Consider the following 27,397-nt stretch of genomic DNA (forward strand, 5'->3'; position numbering starts at 1 on the left):
ACACAGACACACCATGCCCTGTACTATACTATACCTTCATGGGATAGCCTGTTACCCATATCATATAGATATACCTACAGCAGCAGTATCTGTCTGAACGAGTGAGATACTGCTCTCTGTCTTCTCATGTCAGTGACCTACTAGCCTCAGCTACAGGCTGTGGGTACAGACGGCAGAGTGAAGTGGAACCAACCTGGGAAGAGAGGGCAGCGTTTGAGAAGTGGAGAGCAGCAGGAGGACGAGGAGGCCCGGAGAGGAGTGCAACAGCACCACGCCATGTGTACCAGCAGCTTACAGCTCCCAGAAATCAATGCTGCCAACAGCCGCAGCTCTCAGCACAGCTCTCAGCTACTAAGCATTCAGACTGACTGTCTGGCGGTCTGGCTCTGTCTGTCTTCAGAGACAGCTCTCTCTTTTTCTCTCCTGCTCTGATCTATCTCTCTCGTTCTGATCTCTCTCTCTCTCTCTTTCCTGCTCTGATCTATCTTTCTCACTTTCTCTTTTTCTGATTTCTCTCTCTCTCCTGTGTTGGATGTCTGATCTGTCACTTTCGTTCTCTCTCCAGTTAACTCTCTATAGAGCTTCTTCCTGTACCCACACATCTCTCTCTCTCTCTCTCTCTCTCTCTCTCTCTAGCTGCTGCCCAGTCTGTGAATACACAAAGCACTCTTTTCTGATGGCATGTGTGAGTGGGGTGATTTTTGAGAGAGAATGTGTGTGTGTGAGAGACCCCACTGTTTGTGCTGCTGAGACAGAGTAGTGCTGACCAACTGTAAGAGAATGCCAGCAGAGTGCAGCAGGCTACAAGGTCACTCTACAAGAGGTTACTGGGCACAGGTCTAAGATCAGCTTACCCTCCCCCACTCATAACCAGTAGAGGGGACAACACAAAACAAACCTTTCCCATGATCAGGGGAAACACCATCCTACTCTCTGCAAGGTCACCATAGTGACCAGGGCTCGTATTCACAAAGCGGTGCTGATCTAGGAGTGCTGACTGAGGATCAGTTTAGTCTTTCAAATCATAATGAATATGATTTTATAGACAGGGGGAACCTTATCCTAGATCAGCTCTACTACTCAGACGCATCGTTAATACCTGCCCATAGGGTCAGGGAATGGGATCAGATGGGGAGTTCTGATTGGCTGAAAGCTTGAGTGCTGCACATTGTGGGAGGATGCTACACTGTTCAAAGGAAACGCTTTGAAACACAAAGCTAGTGGCAACTAAGCTGGCACAAACTTAGGGTATTGAAACATCATCCTGAGATGTTTTGAAACATGACATGGTGTGTTGTAACTCTACTTAATCAAGAGTTGGGCAACACCATGCCAGGGACAGGGAGCACGAACAGAAAGGTTTAAAAAACAATTTGATGTTTTGTATTTCCAATTCCTGTAAATGAGATTCACTTCTCTTGTTGTTTATTCCCTTCTCTTGTTGTTTATTCCCTTCTCATATTGTTTATTCCCTTCTCTTGTTGTTTATTCCCTTCTCTTGTTGTTTATTCCCTTCTCTTGTTGTTTATTCCCTTCTCTTGTTGTTTATTTCCTTCTCTTGTTGTTTATTCCCTTCTCTTGTTGTTTATTCCCTTCTCTTGTTGTTTATTCCCTTCTCTTGTTGTTTATTCCCTTCTCTTGTTGTTTATTCCCTTCTCTTGTTGTTTATTCCCTTCTCTTGTTGTTTATTCCCTTCTCTTGTTGTTTATTCCCTACTCTTGTTGTTTATTCCCTTCTCTTGTTGTTATCGTGTTATCTCGGCTATAAGTTGGACATGTTATCTCTGCTATAAGTTGGACGTGTTATCTCGGCTATAAGTTGGACATGTTGTCTCTGCTATAAGTTGGACGTGTTATCTCGGCTATAAGTTGGACATGTTGTCTCGGCTATAAGTTGGACGTGTTATCTCGGCTATAAGTTGGACGTGTTATCTCTGCTATAAGTTGGACATGTTATCTCGGCTATAAGTTGGACAGGTTATCTCTAATATATGTTACCTTACTTAACCCTAAACATTTTGAAAGTAACATCATTTATAACCTCACAATGAGCCTGGCAGATGTAGTATTAATTACTGCCATTGCCTACCCTAGCTAAAGTATTCAATTTCCCGTGTCTTCTTTAACATGTGAACATATTTCAGCAAACTGTGGACGAATATAACAGCTCTGTCTATTAATCTCAATACATTTATAAAATGTGTCACTGGAAATGAATGTATGAGAGAGACTGTCAGGATTTGGCCAGGGTTGTTCCGGGTTTTGGTCAGTAGATGCCCCCATTGTGCTTTTTGTCCCTATGTTTTTCCCTTGATCCCCATTATTATTTGCACCTGTGTCTCGTTTTCCCTGATTGTATTTAAACCCTTTGTTTCCCTCAGTTCTGTGCTCTGTGTTTGTATGTTAGCACCCTGCCCTAGTGTTCTGTGTGCTCTTGTCGATTCCGGGTGACGTTCTTGTGGTATTCTGTTTTTTGTTTTTGTTTTTGTTTATTTTTGGTGAGTTTCTTTTGAGGTCTTTTTGTGTTTTACCTACCACCTTTTGGATTTGCCATTTTTTGTATTTTAGGATTTTTTTCTTTATTAAATACACCGTCTTAAGTACTGCTGTGTCTGCCTCATCTTCTGGGTTCTGCTGTCTATTCGTGGCTCAGTTGGTTAAGTGACTGTTTCTCACTCCGGAGACCCAGGTTCAAAACCGGGTCCTGACAGAAACACAGAGCCAAAAATGAACCCAGAGGCAGCCAGTTCCCAGGACCTTTTTGCCACGCTGTCCCACCACCAGGAGACTGTCCAACGCCACGAAGCCGCCCTGGTTCAGCAAGAGGCCTTAATGGCTAGACATTCTCATCTTCTGTCGGAGATGCTGACTTCCATTAAGCAAATATCTGATCGACTTACCCCGGCAACAGTTCCCGTCCCAGTACCTCAAGTTCACGTACCCATGGCAGTTAACCCCCTGGCTGAACCTCGTCTTCCACCTCCCCAACGGTTCTCAGGTGATCCAAGTGCTTGTAAAGGGTTTCTCACTCAATGTTCTCTCTCCTTTGAGCTGCAACCCTCGTCGTTTCCCACCGACCGGTCTAAGATCGCATATATCATCACCCTGCTGTCGGAAAAAGCCCTGGCCTGGGCTACTGCTGTGTGGGATGCCCATAGTTCCTGCTGTGCCAGCTACTCTGCCTTTTCTGAGGAATTCAAACGAGTGTTTCAAGGCCCAAGCAGTGGTTCTGACTCAGCCAAACAGCTCCTGACTCTCCATCAAGGTTGGCGCAGCGTGACGGACTATGCCATCCAGTTCCGCACGGTGGCAGCAGCGAGTGGCTGGAACAACGAGGCGCTCACGGTGTGCTTTCTGAAAGGCCTTTCCGACACTATCCAAGATGAACTGGCCACTCGGGAACCACCGGACAATCTCGAGTCCCTGATCAAGTTGGCCTCACGCATTGACCAGCGTCTGAGAGAGAGAGAACTCAACCGTAGACCTCTAGCCCCTATCAGTCCCAGCTCCGAGTCCCCACCTTTATCATCGCTGGCTCCACCGAAACCCATGCAGATTGGACGCATCTCCCAGGCTGAGAGAGACCGCCGGATGAGGGAGCGACGCTGTCTATATTGCGGCAAACCGGGCCATTTCCGTTCCACGTGTCCCGGGCTCCAGGGAAACGCTCTGTCCCGTACAGACCGGGGGAACTGTAACGGGAAACATAACCTCCTCCCATCCGTCCAACTCCCGTCTGCTCATTCCAGTCACCCTCTCCTGGGACAACCACAAGCTTCACCTTCAAGCCTTGGTAGACTCTGGAGCCGCAGGTAACTTCATGGATGGTGTCTGGGCGAAGGAGAATGGCGTTCCCTCTGAACCTCTAAGTGACCCCATGAGGGTTACTACATTGGATGGAAGCCCTTTGGGATCTGGACTTGTCACTCATGTCACTACCTCCTTGAGACTTTCAGTTTCACAACACCAGGAATTGATGAACTTTCATTTGATCTCCTGTTCCGAGTTCCCTCTCGTCCTTGGATACCCCTGGCTTCACAGCCATAACCCTCACATCGACTGGTCTGTGGGCACTATCAAGCAGTGGGGTCCTACGTGCCAAGCTACTTGTATTTTCCAGAAGTCCCCGAGTTCTACTCCCGAGTCTTTAGAATCCATCGACCTGACCCGAGTTCCCGAGTGTTACCATGACCTCAAACTGGTGTTTAGCAAACAGAGGGCCACCATGCTACCACCCCATAGATCTTACGATTGCCCCATCGACCTGTTTCCGGGCACTTGCCCCCCCAGGGGTCGGATCTTTTCCTTATCTCCACCCGAACGAGCTGCTATGGATACCTACATCAAGGACTCTCTGGAAGCAGGCCTCATGCGTCCATCTACCTCCCCGGTGGGAGCAGGGTTTTTCTTTGTGGCCAAGAAAGATGGTGGATTACGTCCTTGCATCGACTACCGGGGACTCAATGACATAACCGTCCGTAACCGTTACCCGCTACCCCTTATGGCCACAGCCTTCGAGCTGCTCCAGGAAGCAGTTGTTTTCACTAAGCTTGACCTGCGGAACGCATACCATCTTGTGCGGATCAGACCTGGTGACGAGTGGAAGACCGCTTTCAACACGCCTACTGGTCACTATGAATACTTGGTGATGCCCTTCGGCCTGACCAACGCCCCAGCGGTGTTCCAAGCGCTCATAAACGATGTGCTTAGGGATATGCTTAACATATTTGTGTTCGTTTACTTGGATGACATCCTCATCTTTTCGAGCTCCCTTCAAGAACACACTAAGCATGTCAGACAAGTACTCAAACGCCTCCTGGACAGCCATCTGTACGTTAAGCCGGAAAATGTGAATTCCATTCATCCCGAGTACAATTCCTGGGATTTGTAGTGGAACCCGGTCGAGTCCAAATGGACCCTAGGAAGGTAGGGGCGGTAGCGGATTGGCCCACCCCAAATCCGTTAAGGATGTTCAGCGTTTCCTGGGCTTCACAAACTTTTACCGCAAGTTCATCAAGAACTTCAGTTTGGTGGCAGCTCCTCTCTCAGCTTTAACCAAAGGTGGCAATGCAAGGTTTTTTTGGGGAAGAGAAGCTGAGACGGCCTTCCAAGGACTCAAGCAGCGCATCCTCTCTGCTCCCATCCTGATACTACCGACTACGGATGAACCATTTGTGGTGGAGGTAGACGCATCAGAGGTTGGTGTTGGAGCTGTCCTGTCTCAGAGGGGTGAAGACAAGAAGCTTCATCCGTGCGCTTTCTTCTCACACCGGCTTACCCCGACTGAGAGGAACTACGATGTGGGGGATCGTGAACTCCTAGCGGTTAAGATGGCATTGAAGGAATGGAGACACTGGCTCGAGGGGGCTTCTCACCCGTTTCAAGTGCTTACGGACCACAAAAATCTGGAGTATATCCAGCAGGCGAAGCGATTGAACTCTAGACAAGCTAGATGGTCTCTTTTCTTCAATCGATTCCAGTTTATCCTCACCTATCGGCCCGGGTCGAAGAATCTCAAACCGGATGCCCTGTCCCGAGTCTACGCTCCTGCCATTCGAGATGACACGGACATGCCTGTCCTTCCTGCTGCTAAGATTGTGGCTCCGATCTCGTGGCAAGTTGAGGATACCGTGAGACGTGCTCAAGCTAGCGAACCGGACCCTAAAGGAGGCCCTGCCAATCGGTTGTTTGTCCCCAAGGCAGTGAGGACTCAGGTCCTTCTGTGGGGGCACTCCTCTCGCCTCACCTGTCATCCGGGCGTAGGTCGCACCTTGGAGTTCATCCAGCGTAAGTTCTGGTGGCCTACCATAAGAGAAGACGTTGCCACTTTCGTCAATGCCTGCCCCGTGTGCTGCCAGGGCAAATCTTCTCACCTCCGCCCTCAAGGACTCCTTCACCCTTTACCTGTTCCCCACAGACCCTGGTCCCATATCTCATTGGACTTTATTACTGGACTTCCTCCATCCCATGGCAATACTACTATCCTAGTCATAATCGACAGGTTTTCAAAGGCGGCCAGGTTCGTCCCTCTGACTAAGTTACCTTCTGCCAAGGAAACGGCTGAGTTGGTAATTAATCATGTGTTCCGAGTCTTCGGCATTCCTCAAGATGTGGTTTCTGACAGAGGTCCCCAGTTCGCCTCAAGGTTTTGGAAGGCCTTCTGCCAACTCATGGGGGCTTCTGCCAGTCTATCTTCAGGGTACCATCCGGAGTCCAACGGCCAAACAGAGAGGATGAATCAAGAGCTGGAAACCACCCTCCGATGTATGACTCGTGACAACCCGTCCACATGGTCATCCTTTATTGTTTGGGCCGAATACGCGCACAACACCTTGCGCTCCTCCTCCACTGGTATGTCCCCGCACGAGTGTCAGTTTGGCTATGCTCCTCCATTGTTCCCGGACCAGGAGGCAGAAGTCAGAGTGCCTTCAGCCTTGAGGTTCGTCAGACGCTGTCGGCTTATGTGGAGGAAGACCCGTCTTAATCTGATGCGTTCCTCACAGAGGTATCAACAACAAGCCAACAGACGTCGCCGTCCCGGGCCTACCCTGCGCCCCGGCCAGAGAGTCTGGCTCTCCACAAGAGACTTACCTCTACGGGTGGAGTCTCGCAAGCTGTCACAAAAATACATTGGTCCCTTCAAGGTTGCCAGGAGAGTTAACCCAGTTTCTTATCGCCTACACTTACCCAGATCCCTTAAGATTAATCCCACATTTCATGTGTCATTGTTAAAACCTGTTGTTTTTTTTCCCCTTGTCCCGGCAGACAGACCTCCCCCTCCGCCTCGTGTCATTGGAGGCCAGCCGGCTTATACCGTCCACCGGATACTGGATTCCCGCCGGGTGCAGCGGTCCTGGCAGTATCTGGTGGACTGGGAAGGCTACGGTCCTGAGGAGCGCTCCTGGGTTCCTGCGAAAGACATCCTGGACCCTGACCTCATTCGTCAGTTCAGGGTTCTCCACCCTGAGAGAGCTGGTAGGAACGTCAGGAGCCGTTCCTAGGGGGGATTCTGTCAGGATTTGGCCAGGGTTGTTCCGGGTTTTGGTCAGTAGATGCCCCCATTGTGCTTTTTGTCCCTATGTTTTTCCCTTGATCCCCATTATTATTTGCACCTGTGTCTCGTTTCCCCTGATTGTATTTAAACCCTTTGTTTCCCTCAGTTCTGTGCTCTGTGTTTGTATGTTAGCACCCTGCCCTAGTGTTCTGTGTGCTCTTGTCGATTCCGGGTGACGTTCTTGTGGTATTCTGTTTTTTGTTTTTATTTTTGGTGAGTTTCTTTTGAGGTCTTTTTGTGTTTTACCTACCACCTTTTGGATTTGCCATTTTTTGTATTTTAGGATTTTTTCTTTATTAAATACACCGTCTTAAGTACTGCTGTGTCTGCCTCATCTTCTGGGTTCTGCTGTCTATTCGTGGCTCAGTTGGTTAAGTGACTGTTTCTCACTCCGGAGACCCAGGTTCAAAACCGGGTCCTGACAGAGACAGTCTGAAAAATAATTTGTGTGATTTGATGTCGCCTTTTACATGATCTGAAACCCTCAAAAGGTGTTTTCATAAGTTCACAACTCTCTCTCTTTCAGAGTGTACTGTTTGAGAGTGTACTGTTTGAGAGTGTACTGTTTGAGAGTGTACTGTTTGAGAGTGTACTGTTTGAGAGTGTACTGTTTGAGAGTGTACTGTTTGAGAGTGTACTGTTTGAGAGTGTACTGTTTGAGAGTGTACTGTTTGAGAGTGTACTGTTTGAGAGTGTACTGTTTGAGAGTGTACTGTTTGAGAGTGTACTGTTTGAGAGTGTACTGTTTCTGAGTGTACTGTTTCTGAGTGTACTGTTTCTGAGAGTACTTCTACTCTGTTTTAAACCACATTCTACTGTATGTATCAACACACATTGGGGTTCACATTCAAAGACAGCTTAGGTTTACTACTTTCATGGTTTCAGTACACAATGATGGTGTATTGACCCTATATTTTAACAGTGCAGGGAAAGGAATGGGGTAGGTAGGGCATAACTTGAGTCTCTCTCTTTTAACAGAGCAGGGAAAGGAATGGGGTAGGTAGGTTATAACTTGAGTCTCTCTATTTTAACAGAGCAGGGAAAGGAATGGGGTAGGTAGGTTATAACTTGAGTCTCTCTATTTTAACAGAGCAGGGAAAGGAATGGGGTAGGTAGGGCATAACAGTGCTTGAGTCTCTCTATTTTAACAGAGCAGGGAAAGGAATGGGGTAGGTAGGTTATAACTTGAGTCTCTCTATTTTAACAGAGCAGGGAAAGGAATGGGGTAGGTAGGGCATAACTTGAGTCTCTCTATTTTAACAGAGCAGGGAAAGGAATGGGGTAGGTAGGGCATAACTTGAGTCTCTCTCTTTTAACAGAGCAGGGAAAGGAATGGGGTAGGCAGGGCATAACTAATCAAACCCTCATTGCCTACTTTCCACTTCTCTCTCCCTCTCTCTGTCATCCAGTATTTCCATGATAAAGTGAAGAAAACGAGGATGAAGATGCTCCTTCTCTAGAAACAACACCGGTCACTCCATTGAGGCATCCACGGATGATTCCCAAATGGCTCCCTATTCCCTATGTAGTACACTACTTTTGGCCAGAGCCTTACTGGTCCTGGTCAAAAGTAGTGCACTATATAGGGCATAAGGTGCAATTTAGGACAAAGGCCATGTCCTGATTGAATCAGTGTGTCTTGTGAGTCAGAAGCTGTAAACAGCCTGAGGCTCTTTACAGGAGAAACAACACTCTGTTTCCAGACACCGACAGACACATTACAGAGTAATCTAATAGAGCAGGCTGACTCCCAAATGGTACCCTATTCCCTAGGTGGTGCACTACTTTAGACCAGAGCTCTATCTGGTCAAAAGCCCCATTCTCAACTACTCAAGAGGTTAACAGTTCATGGATGTCAATGAGGAGCAATGGAGGAGAGCAGAGTCAGAAAAACTGACACAGATTTATTTTAAACTGCCCTCCATGTTAGCACCATTATTCTAATTGGGATTCTAGATCAATAGAATATCATTGTTACAGATCATTTGATGCCAATATGAAGCCTAAGAACCTTCATAAACCTCAAACCTATATAGCTGGGCTCTGGGTTCAACTGTAAGGCTGTGGGGTAAGCGTGTGTGAAATGAGTGTAAGTGAGGGACAGGGGTAACATGAGACAGACAGGGGGCTCTATGTTTAGCCTAACCCCCTGGAACAGCACACGCCTGTGTGCCTGTGACTGAACTACAGCTGAGAGATCCCCTCACTACATTACAGTGGCTATCACAGAGAAACACACACACACTTATCTACTGCAAGTCATAGTCTAACGATCAGACATTATCCATTGATCTCTTTTATTTGCTATGTCCTCAGATGGGAGAGAGAGAGAGAGAGAGAGAGAGAGAGAGAGAGAGAGAGAGAGACCACTCTAATTGTATGAAGCCATAATACGACATTCGAAATGTCTCTATTCCTTAGAAACTTTTGTGAGTGTAATGTTTACTGTTCATTTTTTATTATTTATTTCACTGTTTATTACCTATTTCACTTGCTTGGCAATGTAAACATGTTTCCCGTGCCAATAAAGCCCTTTGAACTGAATTAAGTTGAATTGAAAGAGAGTAGGACTAACACACACACACAGCATAAGTTCAAGACAAAGTGGAACTCAAACATACTCAATGAATACAGACAGATAGTTAGAGAGAAGAGTGTGTCTCACCTCTGTCCTGCTGTCTGTTCTCTCCTGTCACTTCATTCCTCATGAGGGTGGTAGTGGTACAGTAGTCCAGTATAGTAGTCCCAGTGTGTCCTCAGTCTGTTCACTGCCCAGTGAGGGAAACTTTCCCATCCGCCAGGCTAAAGCCCAGTCACTCTGCTCCTGTCCCTGTCCCTGTGTTTGGATAGAGCAACGGACAGCTGTGATTTCAGCCGTGAGAGAGTGTGTGACAGTCTGTGAGAAAGAGTGTGTGACAGTGTGTGAGAACAGAGTATGTTTGTGAGAAGAGACTGTGTGTATGTCAGGGGCAGCATGACTCTGACCACTGAGGAAGTACTGAAACTCCTCCCCCTCCACAACTTATTCGGGACAGGGTTTCCACTAGATAACATCAATAAACTCAGATTCCACGGTCACAATATCAAAACTGGCAGCAACAGAAACATTTTGGAAAAAAATCTACTTAATTTAAGATTAGGGTTAGGCATAAGGTTAGCTGTGTGGTTAAGGTTAGGGTTAAGGTTGGTAGTGTGGTTAAGGTTAGGGTTAAGGTTAGCAGTGTGGTTAAGGTTAGGGTTAAGGTTATTTTAACAGGAGGAATTGTAGAATTGGGCAGGGTTTAGCCATAATTATGACTGTTGGTGTGTTAACTAGTGATGAGTCTTACGACACATGCTGCGGTTACTGTCTCTGGCTGCGTGGAGTGTAATCCACCGAGACTCTGTACCACAAAAAGTTACAAAACCTGGTCAGATAATTTCAAGTCATCGGTCTCAAGTCAAAGTCGAGTCCAGAGTCTTGAGGCACCAAGTCCAAGTCAAGTCTCAAGTTATTTTATTTTCTATCAAGTTGAGTCTAAAGTCAGCAAATTTGTGACTCGAGTCCACAACTCTGGTGATGATCATGGGACAGGGCCAGCTCTCTCTCTCTCTCTCTCTCTCTAGTTCAAGTACAAAAGGGAAAATAAATAAACATTAATATGGGTTGTATTTACAATGGTGTTCGTTCTCCAGTGGTTGCCCTTTTCTTGTGGCAACAGGTCACAAATCTTGCTGTTGTAATTGCACAGTGTGCCTCTAATATGGTCATACATTTGGCAGGGGGTTAGGAAGTGCAGCTCAGTTTCCACCTCATTTTGTGGGCAGAGTGCACATAGCCTGTCTTCTCTTGAGAGCCAGGTCTGCCTACGGTGGTCAATGCCAAGGCTATGCTCACTGAGTCTGTGCATAGTCAAAGCTTCCCTTCAGTTTGTGTCAGTCATAGTGGTCAGGTATTCTGCCACTGTGTACTCTCTGTTTAGGGCCAAATAGCATTCTAGTTTACTCTGTTTTTTTGTTCATTTTTTCCAACGTGTCAAGTAATTATCTTTTTGTTTTCTCATGATTTGGTTGGGTCTAATTGTGTTGCTGTCCAGGGCTCTGTGCGGTGCGTTAATGTTTGTGAACAGAGCCCCAGGAGCTTCTTCATCTCTCTGTAGGTGATGGCTTTGTTATGGAAGGTTTGGGAATCGCTTCCTTTTAGGTGGTTGTAGAATTGAATGTCTCTTTTCTGGATTTTGATAATTCTGCTCTACATGCATTATATGGTGTTTTATGCGGAGTCTCAATTTGGTGTTTGTCCCATTTTGTGAATTCTTTGTTGATGAGCGGACCCCTAGACCTCACAACCATGAAGGGCAATGTAACTGATTCTCTCTCTCTGTCCTCTCATGCTCTCTCTTCTCTCTCTCTATCTCATCTTCCTCTTCACTCTCTCTTCTCTCTCCTCTGTTTTCTTTCTCTGTAGCTCTCTCTCTTTCTCAACCATTTCCTCAATCACTTTCTGATATTTCTCTGTAGACAAATTATAAACCCACTTCTGTGTATTCTTCATTGTGTGTGTGCATGTATGTGTGTGTGCGTGTGTGTCTGTGTGGGTGAGTGTGAGTGAGTGTGTGACTGTGTTTCTCCGTGTGTTCCCCCTGACACCTTGGTTAAATATAAACTCTGGACCTGATTGTGTATCCCTGGCCCCAGTGAGCCTTGACAAAGTCACCCTGAGAAAGAATAACACACCGAACATGTGACCACAGAATTCAGGATTGGCTGTGCAGCCCGCGGTGTGTGTGGGTGTGTGTGTGTACGTGTTTTCCTACCTTATCAGGACCCCAAATGTCCTGACAAGTTTTAAGGTTAAAACTTAGGGTTAAGGGTTACAGGTAGGGGTTTTTACTCCCCAAAAAGGCCTGTGTATAGTAACAGCAACATGACAGAGTCTGGACTGTGTTGTGTTAACCTATAGTAACAGTAACATGACAGAGTCTCTATGTGTTGTGTTAACCTATAGTAACAGTAACATGACAGAGTCTGGGTGTGTTGTGTTAACCTATAGTAACAGTAACATGACAGAGTCTCTATGTGTTGTGTTAACCTATAGTAACAGTAACATGACAGAGTCCGGGTGTGTTGTGTTTGTTCTGAGTGGAGCTGAGAGAGGAAGCTAAGTCCATAACAGAGCAGAGAGGAAACAAGACAATAGAGGGATGTAGAGAGGCGCCTCTCTCGCTCTCTCTCTCGCTCTCTCTCTCTCTCTCTCTCTCTCTCTCTCTATCTCTCTTTCTCTCTCTCATTCTTTCTCTCTCTCTCTCTCCCTATCTCTCTCTCCCTCCCCCTCTCTCTCTCTCTCGCTCCCTCTCTCGCTCCCTCTCTCGCTCCCTCTCTCTCTCCTCTCTCTCTCTCACTCTCCCCCTCTCTCTCTCTCTCTCTCTCTCTCTCCTCTCTCTCTCTCTCTCTCTCTGTCTCTCTCTCTCTCCCTCTCTCTCTCTCTCTCTCTCTCTCTCTCTCCCTCTCTCGCTCTCTCTCTCTTCTCTCTCTCTCCCTCTCTCTCTCTCCTGTCTCTCTCTCTCTCTCTCTCTCTCTCTCTCTCTCTCTCTCTCTCTCTCTCTCTCTCTCTCTCTCTCTCTCTCTCTCTCTCTCTCTCTCTCTCTCTCTCTCTCTCTCTCTCTCTCTCTCTCTCTCTCTCTCTCTCTCTCTCTCTCTCTCTCTCTCTCTCTCTCTCTCTCAATCTCTCTCAGAGCCACAAAACTAATGATTGCTATGGGCACAAGACATCCCTGCTCTACACCGTGCCAATATTTTTGTTTATTATGTTAACCTACTAACCCTTCAATCAGCAATCCCAATTCACATTAGGTCATTTAATTTTGGAGTTACTCATAAGGACTGTGTAATTGTGTGTGTGTGTGTGTGTGTGTGTGTGTGTGTGTGTGTGTGTGTGTGTGTGTGTGTGTGTGTGTGTGTGTGTGTGTGTGTGTGTGTGTGTGCGTGCGTGCGTGCGTGTGTGTGCAGGACGTGCAGTGAAGTGTGCTCTTGTGCCAGGCATGCGTTGTGCCCATTGTCTTCTGAACTGAAAACAGGAAACTTATGAGGGCAGGAGGGTTCTGCACCGGCATATTCTCCTCACCAGTGTGTATAAGGAATAATTAACAAGGGGCTATTCATTCTCTGGAAAATAATGCATAACATGGAAGCATTATTTTACAGAGAATGCATAGAGCCCTGAGTTGACTATTCTTCTTATACCACAGCTATAATTTAACACATTTGTCGCTAGAAATGTGTTTGTTTGCTTGTTGGAATGTACTGAAGTAACTATAGAAGCTAGCAACTTTACTAGAGCTACTACACAGTGTTTCCCCTATCATCAGCTGAATGAGAGACGATGAGAGCCCTCCAGCAGGGTCTACATATCAGGGTATGTCAAGTGACGACAGTAACAATGACCGGGAGGCGTTGATCCAACATTACGAAACGTACTGCCCTACCTGGTTCTCATGGTAAGTTGTCACATTCAGTTAAGATAATGCTGAAATGAATTACTACATTACAAAAATTAACCTCATGAAGACACTCGCTCTCTCTCTCCATCTCTCCTGCACACACACACACACACACACACACACACACACACACACACACACACACACACACACACACACACACACACACACACACACACACACACACACACACACACACACACACACACACACAACACACACACACACACACACACACACACACTTTCCCTGCAGGTGGTCTAAAGCAGATGTTTCACATTTCAGAGCAGCAGGTCCGGTACTTCCTCAGTTTAAGGTCTTTCCAAGAACTATGCAAGGTAACAGGTGGAAGGCATTCAATGTCTCTTGGTACAGTATCATCCGTGGCCCGAGTACTCACAAAGCCAGGAATCGGCCTACTGCTTTGCATGTAGACACTTCTCCCAGCCAAATGCCCCAGAATCTGCCTTCAAAATGTTGCAGTGTACAAAGACGCTGGGTTTAAAGTACAGGAGAAGTCAGAGAGTCATGTCAACACCACGTTTGCATGGCCTGAGCATAAGAAGGCAATATTTCCAACAATCCTGTTAGATTACGTAGAGGAGGAGCACCAGAGAAAAGGCAAAGAGAGTCACAAGTACATGACAATAGAGACTGAAGTACTTCTCTTGACGGCAATGCAAAATATTGCACAAAGGGGTCACAGTGAGACAGAAGAGTCCGTTAACAAGGGGGACTTTTTTGGCTGAGATTACAAAGCATGACCCAGTGGTAATGAAAACAGGTAATGCAGATAATGTAAAATGCACCGCCTATACAAGACAAGAGTGTTCTCAGTCACTGCTGAAGAAACCAAAGGAAGGAGCAGCTATTATTGGTACTGAGGTACTACTACAATGCGGCGTGCATGAAAGCTTCCTAGACTTCCAACAAGCCGCCCGTTTAAATGCAGAAGGACTCACAGAAGGAACAATCCTCTGCCTGGAACGACATGGCCTAGAGAGTAAAGACCCCATCTTGTTTGGCAAGGTTACGATGGATCATCAGTGATGAGAGACAGACAGAATAAGGGAGAAGCTAAACATGCCTTCTATCTAGACTGTAATGTGCATTGCCTTAACCTGGTGCTAGTTGACACTGTTAAGTCATTGAGGCTGAACGCTTCTTCAGTGAATCATTATAGAAATAAGCTCTATATGTTCATGTCTGGATCCTACCTGTACCAGAAGGCTATATGTGTTCATGTCTGGATCCTACCTGTACCAGAAGGCTCTATGTGTTCATGTCTGGATCCTACCTGCACCAGAAGGCTCTATGTGTTCATGTCTGGATCCTACCTGTACCAGAAGGCTCTATGTGTTCATGTCTGGATCCTACCTGCACCAGAAGGCTCTATGTGTTCATGTCTGGATCTAATGGACAGGTTACCTGCTGTACTGTGAGTCTACAGGTAGGAATCTAATGGACAGGTTACCTGCTGTACTGTGAGTCTACAGGTAGGAATCGAATGGACAGATTACCTGCTGTACTGTGAGTCTTCAGGTAGGAATCTAATGGACAGGTTACCTGCTGTACTGTGAGTCTTCAGGTAGGAATCTAATGGACAGATTACCTGCTGTACTGTGAGTCTTCAGGTAGGAATGTAATGGACAGGTTACCTGCTGTACTGTGAGTCTTCAGGTAGGAATCTAATGGACAGGTTACCTGCTGTACTGTGAGTCTTCAGGTAGGAATGTAATGGACAGGTTACCTGATGTACTGTGAGTCTTCAGGTAGGAATCTAATGGACAGGTGACCTGCTGTACTGTGAGTCTACAGGTAGGAATCGAATGGACAGGTTACCTGCTGTACTGTGAGTCTTCAGGTAGGAATCTAATGGACAGGTTACCTGCTGTAATGTGAGTCTACATGAGATAGACAATGAACACAGTGGGGACAGATCTGTAGACGCTCAAGGTATACTTGCTCAAATGGATCTCGCTTTAATTAGCCTTCTAGCTACCTTTAGAAAAATCCATGGAGATGCCACAGTGCTCTCTGATCTGCTTCAGTGAACTTTACTTGACCCAGCTATGGCAGTATATTTAGTTGAAGCACTTCAGGGCACATTGCAGAGCTACAGGAATATTGCATTTGTTGATGAGCTGTTGGAATGGATTCAAGACACAGCCAAACAGTGCAATGTTGCTGTTGAAAAAGCTTAGGAGGTCACGGAAACTCGGCGGTGCAATTGTAACATCCACAGTGGGCCATAGATGGGGACAAAAAAGTGGGTGAGGTGCAGAGGCGTTTCTCCAGACCAAATTATGAAATTATGAAGAGGACTCATTCACTTCACCCAAAAAGCAAGACGTTCTTGGAAGATGGCTGCAGTCTTTCACTTTGCTGAGCTATATGACTGTGATATTGAAGACCTCAGTCATGAGCTGCATCAGACAAGAATAATGGAATGGAAAGCCCAGAGTGGACTGCAGCTGTCAAGTATGTTGGAAATTCGGTGCTCCTTGAGCCTTACAAATACTTCTGTAGTGAACTTTCACGCCTGTGCTCTGTAGCAGTAGCTCTGCCTGTGCTAGGTAGCCGTAGCTCTGCCTGTGCTAGGTAGCCGTAGCTCTGCCTGTGCTTGGTAGCCGTAGCTCTGCCTGTGCTAGGTAGCCGTAGCTCTGCCTGTGCTTGGTAGCCGTAGCGCTGACTGTGCTAGGTAGCCGTAGCTCTGCCTGTGCTAGGTAGCCGTAGCTCTGCCTGTGCTTGGTAGCCGTAGCTCTGCCTGTGCTAGGTAGCCGTAGCTCTGCCTGTGCTAGGTAGCCGTAGCTCTGCCTGTGCTAGGTAGCCGTAGCGCTGCATATGAGCAGTGCTGCACGTGAATGCAGACTCTTAGCTCTCAAACTCATTAAGACCCATCTGCGCACAACTACACCAGAAAAACAGATAGAATAACCTAGATGTTCTCAGTATTGAGGCTAGAAGAGCTAAGGCACTAGACATGGACAAGTTCATCAGACTGTCTTTCTGGTCACAGAACGCACAGTGGCCAACGCACCAGAGCCATGGCGCACAAAGGCTACAGTCAGAGTTAGTTCAAGATAAGATTCTCCTCAGTCAGATCATACAAGAAACATCCAAGGTAACCATCCAGCTTGTAAGGTGTAGCCACTCGCCAACCTGACATTGATATTGCCCTCGCTTTACAAAGAGTTTCTGCACTACTTTCAAAGGGAGAGAGGTGACCAGGAAGATGACCAGGAGATGACCAGGAGATGACCAGGAAGATGACCAGGAAGATGACCAGGAATATGACCAGGAGATGACCAGGAAGATGACCAGGAAGATGACCAGGAATATGACCAGGAGATGACCAGGAGATGACCAGGAGATGACCAGGAGATGACCAGGAGATGACCAGAAGATGACCAGGAAGATGACCAGGAAGATGACCAGGAAGATGACCAGGAGATGACCAGGAAGATGACCAGGAGATGACCAGGAAGATGACCAGGAAGATGACCAGGAATATGACCAGGAGATGACCAGGAAGATGACCAGGAAGATGACCAGCAAGATGACCAGCAAGATGACCAGCAAGATGACCAGGAGATGACCAGGAAGATGACCAGGAGATGACCAGGAGATGACCAGGAGATGACCAGGAGATGACCAGGAAGATGACCAGGAGATGACCAGGAAGATGACCAGCAAGATGACCAGCAAGATGACCAGCAAGATGACCAGGTCTTACTGCCCTTTTGAATGTTGTGTAACGTCAGTAGTCTGGTCAAGGAAGCATCATGCTAAATACACTGGCACACTCCACTTACCAAGACCATTGCCAAATAAGGCACACTGTCACCTGCTTTTATAGTAAGCCTCGAGGTGGTACCACCCAGCACATCTAGAAGGAAGTCTATTTCATACTGAACCGCTCCCTTGAGATGATGTATAGGAACCTTCTCAAGGTGCCTCTATATCACGATTCCAGTGGTAGAGATGAACCGCTCCCTTGAGATGATGTATAGGAACCTTCTCAAGGTGCCTCTATATCACGATTCCAGTGGTAGAGATGAACCGAGATGATGTATAGGAACCTCCCTTGAGATGATGTGATGTAGGAACCTTCTTCAGTGGTAGGTGCCTCTGCCTCTATATCACGACCAGTGGTAGAGATGAACCACTCCCTTGAGATGATTCCAGTGGTAGAGATGAACCGCTCCCTTGAGATGATGTATAGGACCCTTCTCAAGGTGCCTCTATATCACGATTCCAGTGGTAGAGATGAACCGCTCCCTTGAGATGATGTATAGGACCCTTCTCAAGGTGCCTCTATATCACGATTCCAGTGGTAGAGATGAACCACTCCCTTGAGATGATGTATAGGACCCTTCTCAAGATGCCTCTACATCACGATTTCAATGGTAGAGATGAACCACTCCCTTGAGATGATGTATAGGACCCTTCTCAAGATGCCTCTACATCACGATTTCAATGGTAGAGATGAACCACTCCCTTGAGATGATGTATAGGAACCTTCTCAAGGTGCCACTACATCACGATTCCAGTGGTAGAGATGAACCGCTAGAGGCAAAAACAGCTAGATTTAATACTAAAAGACTATAATACATCCCTTTTGTAATGAACTGTCAACAGAAAGACCATAATTGACGTGTTTCACTCTAACTAATAAAAAATGTACATTATAATAATAATAATCATAAAAGTTACTCTTTAAGGGTATCCTACATTGTGCTTGATTGAACATGGAACTCTAAAAAAATATGTTTTTAAATCATCAATGAAATGTTTCCATTGTGGTCCTAGATGTACTTCTGTGATTTTAAATTTATACTGAGGAGGAAATGATATAATCCTTGTAAAAAATGTCGGCCTGGAGCCCTGAACTATAATAATATAGTTCACACATTTGTGCCAGGGCAGGCACTTTGTTGATTAGTGATGTTCAGTTGTAAAAATGTTTATTTGTTTTTGCTATGTTATGTAAATTATTTATTTTAAAATACATTGGTTAAAAGACACAGGTCACAAAAATGAAATGAATAAGCAATATACCACATTACTTCTTACTTGTAATTAATTTCTTGTTTTACAAACATTTCATACTGTAGCATGCTCGTCCATTTAAAAAATATATATATTCCTAGGGGAAACACTGTCTAAAGTAGTTGCCTTGCTCACCAAGTAAACAGACTTGCTAGCAGGGAAAAATGACTGCCCCCTCTTATTGAAGCCATGGAAGTTGAAGGCCGACCGTAGTACTGCAGGCATTGTTTGAAGAAAACAGGATCCCCTATAATGAATGTAAAAATGTCAATCTTCGAGGAAATATAAATATAAAAATTACTAAAAAATATATTTTGAGGACAATCAAAGTACCATTGATTGCTTCTAATAAACCAGATGTTTGTCATTGAAAAACGTATTTTAAAATCGCACACAGAAGATGGTGCCGGAGAAGAAGGCAGATATTTTATATGCCCCCAACCAAATGTGTTTTCTTTGTTGTTTTTTTGCATTGTTTGTAACTTGTTTTTTACTCATTTTGTAGATAATGTTGCTGCTACCGTCTCTTATGACCGAGGACTGCGAATACCCAGCACGGACTGGCAGAATCCTTGTTTTTCTTTAACGAGTCTGACGAGGCCGATGCGAACGATATACTGCTTTCTCGGGAACAGGCCCAGATCCCCGTGATTTGTGTGAAGAGGAGGCAGAGAAAAGGAGCCGGAGGGCGGGCTGCCTTCTGAGAATTTGTAGGCGATCAAATAAACCCCCACTTCCTTTCATTCTGCTAGCAAAGCATAGCATATTTTATGCTTCACGGAGACGTGGCTGAACGACGACACTATCAACATACAGCTGGCTGGTTATACGCTGTACCGTCAGGATAGAACAGCGGCGTCTGGTAAGACAAGGGGCCGCGGACTTTGTATTGTTGTAAATAACAGCTGGTGCACGATATCTAAGGAAGTCTTGAGGTTTCGCCTGAGGTAGAGTATCTCATGATAAGCTGTAGACCACGCTACCTACCTGGAGAGTTTTCTTCTGTATTTTTGATAGCTGTTTACGTACCATCACAGTCAGAGGTTGACACTAAGACAGCATTGAATGAGCTGTATTCCGCCAAAAGCAAACAAGAAAACGCTCACCCAGAGACGGCGCTCCGAGTAGCCGGGGACTTTAATGCAGGGAAACTTAAATCAGTTTTACCACATTTCTATCAGCATGGTAAATGTGCAACCAGAGGGAAAAGAACTCTGGACTACCTTTACTCCACACACAGAGACGCATACAAAGCTCTCCCTCACCCTCCATTTGGCAAATCTGACCATAATTCTATTCTCCTGATTCCTGCTTACAAGCAATAATTAAAGCAGGAAGGGTCAGTGACTAGATCAATAAAAAAGTGGTCAAATAAAGTAGATGCTAAGCTACAGGAGAGTTTTGCTACCACAGACTGGAACATGTTCTGGGATTCCTCCGATGGCATTGAGGAGTACTGTGACAGCCTATAGGGAGGAGGTCAGAGATGTGGCCGTGTGGTGCCAGGACAACAACCTCTGCCTCAAAGTGATCAAGACAAAGGAGATGATTGTGGACTACAGGAAAAAGAGGACAGAGCACGCCCCCATTCTCCTCGACGGGGCTGCAGTGGAGCAGGTTGAGAGCTTCAAGTTCCTTGGTGTCACCATCACCAACAAACTAACATGGTCCAATCACACCAAGACAGTCGTGAAGAGCGCCCGACAAAACCTTTTCCCCCTCAGGAGAATGAAAAGATTGGGCATGGGTCCTCAGATCCTCAAATGGTTCTACAGCTGCACCATCGAGAGCATCCTGACTGGTTGCATCACTGCCTGGTATGGCATCTGCTCGGCCAAAGACTCCAGCCACCCTATAGACTGATCTCTCTGCTACCGCACGGCAAGCGGTACCGGCACACCAGGTCTAGGTCCAAGAGGCTTCTAAACAGCTTCTACCCCCAAGCCAGAAGACTCCTGCCCCCCCTTTTGCACTGCTGCTACTCTCTGTTATTATCATCAATGCATAGGCACTTTATTAACTCTACCTACATGTACATATAACCTCAACTATCTGGTGACACAGCACATTGACTCTGTACTGGTTCCCCCCTATATATAGTCTCGCTATTGTTATTTTACTCCTGTTCTTTAATCACTTGTTACTTTTATTTCTTATTCTTATCCGTATTTGTTGGTTAGGGGCATGTAAGTAAGCATTTCACTGTAAGATCTACACCTGTTGTATTCGGCGCATGTGACCAATAACATTTGATTTGATTTGATTTGATTTATACGAATAATTGAGTTGCTAATAGCGGCCTGGAGTACTCTGGTCGGCCTTCGACTTGAGTTACTTAATGAGAGGGGGCAGCACTGAGCTAGCCCGCAACTTCACTTATTGGAGTAGCTCAAACTGCGAATGTCTCTGTGAGAGGACATCTTAACCGACTTAATTTGGCTTCAATGCACTATTGGGTGCGTTCAAGCCGATCACTTTTGTCAAGTCGATGGTCACCGCCTTTCAAAGTGTGTTGTATTATGGGTATAAAAATGTGGTTTAGGCGGGGGTTTGGCGTTCCAGGATGTCCTTGTCGCATCGTGCTCCAGCAACTCTTTGTAGCGGGTTCCAGCACAGGTATGCTGACTTCAGTTGCCAGCTGTACAGTGTTTCCTCCAACACATTGGTGGGGCTGCCTTCCCGGTTAAGCGGGCAGTGTGGGTTTGTGTTTTGGAGGATGCATGGCTCTCAACCTTTGCCTCTTTGAGTACGTACGGGAGTTGCAGTGATGGGACAAGACTATAACTACCAATTGGGGTGGAAAAAATGTGAGGATACATGTTGACTGCATGAACTTTACAGAAATCAAGTGTTTTTGATGAAGTCACCTTCAAGTCGCTGCAGTTGCTTCTCAACAACTGCACCATGCAGCCATCACCTGCATTGTGGGTGGAATTATTTGTCAACCAATCTATAGGGGGATTTTGTTTAACCCACAGGAATATGGCCAAATACGTGACTGAAACAGGAACTAACTTCGCAATTGTAAAGCTACAGGGGATACAAATGAAAGTGATATTTGAGACCTCTCTCTAGGGTTTTAGGTTTTATTTATTTGCAAAGGAAAGAAGTGAATGACAAAACAGTGCAGATGAAAAACTGATAAAATCGGTATGCAGGTGAGGTTGGAAGACCACATGGGCTGATATGAAAACTCCACCACAAATGTATAAGTACAAAACAAAAGTGTGTTCAATCAGTTAAACAAAACCTATTAATTATAACTGAACAAGACAAACTCCGTAAACAAGAAAAAGCATGTTTGATTATGTGAGAGAGAGAGTTAGGCTACACGGAGGGATTATTGGGTAGTTTGGTTCATCAGACTGACCCCCAGTTTTCACTTGAAGTTATTGAGGGATGATGATGTTTTGGCAATGCAAAGATAAGAATTCCAGAGCATGGTACCTCTGTATCGAATAGAGAATTGACTATATGAGGTGGGGCAGTGGGGAGGGTGAAGGTTAGAGCAGTGCCTTGTATTATATGGATGGATTTCAGAATTAACCTGGAAGAATCCACTGAAGGATTTAGGTAAACTGTCTGGTGGGTATGTATATATGGTGTGTATTTGTAGATGAAAGTACATAATTGTCGTAGATTAATGTCGTAATTAGACGAGATATTGATTTTCTTAAACAAAGGTGCAGATGGAGCCAGGTAATTAGAAGACGTGGCGAGTCTTGCAAATGTCTTCTGGTAAAATGATAATTTGTGTAGGTAGGAGGCATACGCAAATCGGTCTTCCAAATGGACAATGACCCAAGCATACTTCAAAAGTTGTGGCAAAATGGCTTTAGGACAACAAAGTCAAGGTATTGACACTAGCTCTGTCAGGAGGAATGGGCCAAAATGCACCCAACCTATTGTGGGAAGCTTGTGAAAGCTAACCAAAACGTTTGACCCAAGTTAAACAATTTAAAGGTATTGCTACCAAAGACTAATTGAGTGTATGTAAACTTTTGACCCTCTGGGATGTGATGAAAGAAATAAAAGCTGAACTAAATATTCTCTCTACAATTATTCTGACATTTCACATTCTTAAAATAAAGTGGTGATCCTAACTGACCGAAGACAGGGAATTGTTACAGTGATTAAATGCCAGGAATTGTGAAAAACTGAGCTTAAATGTATTTGACTAAGGTGTATGTAAACTTCCGACTTCAACTGTATGTACTGGCCCAGACAATATTACAGTAAATGAAATATGGGTCAATTAAGCTATAGTATAGGAAGTATAGGAAGTATAGGAAGCAATCATGATGAACCAAATCACTAATCTTTCTGATGATACCAACTGTTCCCAAGAAAGCGAAGGTAATTGAGCTAAACGACTACCGCTCCGTAGCACTCCCGTCATCATGAAGTGCTTCGAGAGACTAGTCAAGGACCATATCACCTCCACCCTACCTGACACCCTAGACCCACTCCAATTTGCTTACCGCTCAAATAGGTCCACAGACGATGCAATCTCAACCACACTGCACACTGCCCTAACCCATCTGGACAAGAGGAATACCTATGTGAGAATGCTGTTCATCGACTACAGCTCAGCATTTAACACCATAGTACCCTCTAAACTCGTCATCAAGCTCAAAACCCTGTGCAACTGGGTACTGGACTTCCTGACGGGCCGCCCCCAGGTGGTGAGGGTAGGCAACAACATCTCCACCCCGCTGATCCTCAACACTGGGGCCCCACAAGGGTGCGTTCTGAGCCCTCTCCTGTACTCCCTGTTCAACCACGATAGCGTGGCCATGCACGCCTCCAACTCAATCATCAAGTTTGCGGACGACACAACAGTGGTAGGCTTGATTACCGACAACGACGAGACGGCCTACAGGGAGGAGGTGAGGGCCCTCGGAGTGTGGTGTCAGGAAAATAACCTCACACTCAACGTCAACAAAAGTAAGCAGATGATTGTGGACTTCAGGAAACAGCAGAGGGAGCACCCCCCTATCCACATCGATGGGACAGTAGTGGAGAGGGTAGTGAGTTTTAAGTTCCTCGGCATACACATCGCAGACAAACTGAATTGGTACACCCACACAGACAGCGTTGTGAAGAAGGCGCAGCAGCGCCTCTTCAACCTCAGGAGGCTGAAATGTGGCTTGTCACCAAAAGCACTCACAAACTTCTACAGATAAGCAAACGAGAGCATCCTGTCGGGCTGTATCACCGCCTGGTACGGCAACTGCTCCCAACACAACCGTAAGGCTCTCCAGAGGGTAGTGAGGTCTGCACAACGCATCACCGGGGGCAAACTACCTGCCCTCCAGGACACCTACACCACCCGATGTCACAGGCAGGCCATAAAGATCATCAAGGACAACAACCACCTGAGCCACTGGCTGTTCACCCCGCTATCATCCAGAATGTGAGGTCAGTACAGGTCCATCAAAGCAGGGACCGAGAGACTGAAAAACAGCTTCTATCTCAAGGCCATCAGACTGTTAAACAGCCACCACTAACATTGAGTGGCTGCTGCCAACACACTTACTCAACTCCAGCCTCTTTAATAATGGGAATTAATGGAAATTGATGTAAAATATATCACTAGCCACTTTAAACAATGATACTTAATATAATGTTTACATACCCTACATTACTCATCTCATATGTATATGTATATACTGTACTCTGTATCATCTACTGCATCTGTATGTAATACATGTATCACTAGCCACTTTAAACTATGCCACTTTGTTTACATACCCTACATTACTCATCTCATATGTATATACTGTACTCGATACCATCTACTGCATCTTGCCTATGCCGTTCTGTACCATCACTTCTGCTTTCAGAAGCAGCTCTAACATAGAACACGTCAGAATGAACGTAATAGCCGTTGGTTATTGCTGTGCATTACAGAAGAATAATGCACACCGAGAATGCCTTTCAAGCCAATCAGAATCGAGTATTCAACTATTCCATGGTATAAGATTGTATTATAATGCGTTAGAACAGTCTGCTGGTAAGTAAAGTGTTACCCATAGCCATTAGAACAGCAGTGTGTTGTTATGCTGTGATGTGCTACGTTGATGGAGTATTGTGTCCAGTCTGTCAAAGTCACACTCAGCTCAGCGCACTGTATCCCTTGTCTGCTGCATTCCTCTCCTAAAGCCTACAATCCCAACCTTTTGTCCAGGCACACAGTCTAACAACCTCCTGACACACACACACACACACACTGTTATGAACTTGAGTGAATACCCAAAAGCGGTTTTAACAGAAAACAGAGTTCTTTAATGAAAATACAGGAATGGCATAAATCCTCTTCCAACGTTGTCAGCGGAACAAAAAGAACGTTAGTATAGTGCAGGATGCTCCTGCCAGGCAGACTCCGACAGGACAGGACAAGGTGGAAGCAAACGAGACGACAGCTTGCTTCTGGCATCAAAAAACACAAACAAGAATCAGACACTGAAAGTAGCAGGAACAGAGAGAGAAATAGAGACCTAATCAGAGGGGGAAGAGAGAACAGGTGGGGAAAGAGAGAATGAGCTAGTTAGGGGAAATGTAGAACAGCTGAGGAATGAGAGACAGAGAAGGTAACCTAAAAAGACCAGCAGAGAGAGAGAATGAAGAGAAAGGACAGGAACAGACATAACAAGACATGACAGTACCCCCCCACTCACCGAGCGCCTCCTGGCGCACTCGAGGAGGAAACCTGGCGGCAACGGAGGAAATCATCGATCAGCGAACGGTCCAGCACGTCCCGAGAGGGAACCCAACTCCTCTCCTCAGGACCGTACCCCTCCCAATCCACTAGGTACTGATGACCACGGCCCCGAGGGCGCATGTCCAAAATCTTACGAACCCTGTAGATGGGTGCGCCCTCGACAAGGATGGGGGGGGAGGGACGAGCGGGGGCGCGAAGAACGGGCTTAACACAGGAGACATGGAAGACCGGGTGAACGCGACGAAGATAGCGCGGGAGAAGAAGTCGCACTGCGACAGGATTAATGACCTGGGAAATACGGAACGGACCAATGAACCGCGGGGCCAACTTGCGAGAAGCTGTCTTAAGGGGAAGGTTCTGAGTGGAGAGCCATACTCTCTGACCGCAACAATATCTAGGACTCTTGGTCCTACGCTATTAGCGGCCCTCACAGTCTGCGCCCTATTACGGCAAAGTGCCGACCTGACCCCCTTCCAGGTGCGCTCGCAACGCTGGACAAAAGCCTGAGCGGAGGGAACGCAGGACTCGGCGAGTTGAGATGAGAACAGCGGAGGCTGGTACCCGAGGCTACACTGAAAAGGGGATAGACCGGTAGCAGACGAGGGAAGCGAGTTGTGGGCGTACTCTGCCCAGGGGAGCTGTTCTGACCAAGACGCAGGGTTACGAAAAGAAAGACTGCGTAAAATGCGACCAACAGTCTGATTGGCCCGTTCGGCTTGACCGTTAGACTGGGGATGAAAGCCGGACGAGAGACTGACGGAAGCCCCAATCAAACGGCAAAACTCCCTCCAAAATTGAGACGTGAACTGCGGGCCTCTGTCGGAAACGACGTCAGACGGAAGGCCATGAATTCGGAAAACATTCTCGATAATGATCTGAGCCGTCTCCTTAGCAGAAGGGAGCTTATCGAGAGGAATGAAATGAGCCGCCTTAGAGAATCTATCGACAACCGTAAGAATAACTGTCTTCCCCGCTGATGAAGGCAGTCCGGTGATAAAATCTAAAGCGATGTGAGACCACGGTCGAGAGGGAATGGGAAGCGGTCTGAGACGGCCGGCAGGAGGAGAGTTCCCAGATTTAGTCTGCGCGCAGACCGAACAAGCGGCGACAAATCGACGCGCGTCACGTTCCCGAGTGGGCCACCAGAAACGCTGGCGAATGGAAGCGAGCGTACCCCGAACGCCGGGGTGGCCGGCTAACTTGGCAGAGTGGGCCCACTGAAGAACGGCCGGACGAGTAGGAACGGGAACGAACAGAAGGTTCCTAGGACAAGCTCGCGGCGACGGAGTGTGAGCGAGTGCTTGCTTTACCTGCCTCTCAATTCCCCAGACAGTCAACCCGACAACACGCCCGTCAGGGAGAATCCCCTCGGGGTCGGTGGAGACCTCAGAAGAACTGAAGAGACGAGATAAAGCATCAGGCTTGGTGTTTTTGAGCCCGGACGATAAGAAATAACAAACTCGAAACGAGCGAAAAACAGAGCCCAACGAGCCTGACGCGCATTAAGTCGTTTGGCTGAACGGATGTACTCAAGGTTCCTATGGTCAGTCCAAACGACAAAAGGAACGGTCGCCCCCTCCAACCACTGTCGCCATTCGCCTAGGGCTAAGCGGATGGCGAGCAGTTCGCGATTACCAACATCATAGTTACGTTCTGACGGCGATAAGCGATGAGAGAAAAACGCGCAAGGATGGACCTTGCCGTCAGAGAGAGAGCGCTGAGAAAGAATGGCTCCCACGCCCACCTCTGACGCGTCAACCTCAACAACAAACTGACTAGAGATGTCAGGTGTAACAAGAATAGGTGCGGATGTAAAACGATTCTTAAGAAGATCAAAAGCTCCCTGGGCGGAAATGGACCACTTAAAGCACGTCTTAACAGAAGTAAGGGCTGTGAGGGGAGCTGCCACCTGACCGAAATTACGGATGAAACGACGATAGAAATTAGCGAAGCCCAGAAAGCGCTGCAGCTCGACGCGTGACTTAGGAACGGGCCAATCAATGACAGCCTGGACCTTAGCGGGATCCATCTTAATGCCCTCAGCGGAAATAACGGAACCGAGAAAAGGGACAGAGGCGGCATGAAAAAT

The 27,397-nt window shown here is 46.5% G+C and overlaps 1 protein-coding gene and 1 pseudogene across 1 annotated transcript in view; one reads left to right on the top strand and one right to left on the bottom strand.

Annotated features, from left to right (window-relative positions):
* LOC135545548 (SH3 domain and tetratricopeptide repeat-containing protein 2-like) overlaps positions 1-994 on the bottom strand; it is a 45,363-nt pseudogene extending 44,369 nt beyond the window's left edge.
* Positions 995-4,329: 3,335 nt separating this feature from the next.
* LOC135544950 (actin-binding LIM protein 3-like) overlaps positions 4,330-27,397 on the top strand; it is a 113,480-nt gene continuing 90,412 nt past the window's right edge. Inside the window, exons 1-2 of the mRNA XM_064972638.1 lie at positions 4,330-4,389; positions 7,580-7,792. Coding sequence (XP_064828710.1) covers positions 4,330-4,389; positions 7,580-7,792 — 273 coding nt within the window. The remainder of the gene's footprint in view (positions 4,390-7,579; positions 7,793-27,397) is intronic.

Source organism: Oncorhynchus masou, chromosome 9 (assembly GCF_036934945.1).
Source record: "Oncorhynchus masou masou isolate Uvic2021 chromosome 9, UVic_Omas_1.1, whole genome shotgun sequence".
In the NCBI taxonomy this organism is placed as follows: Eukaryota; Metazoa; Chordata; class Actinopteri; order Salmoniformes; family Salmonidae; genus Oncorhynchus; species Oncorhynchus masou.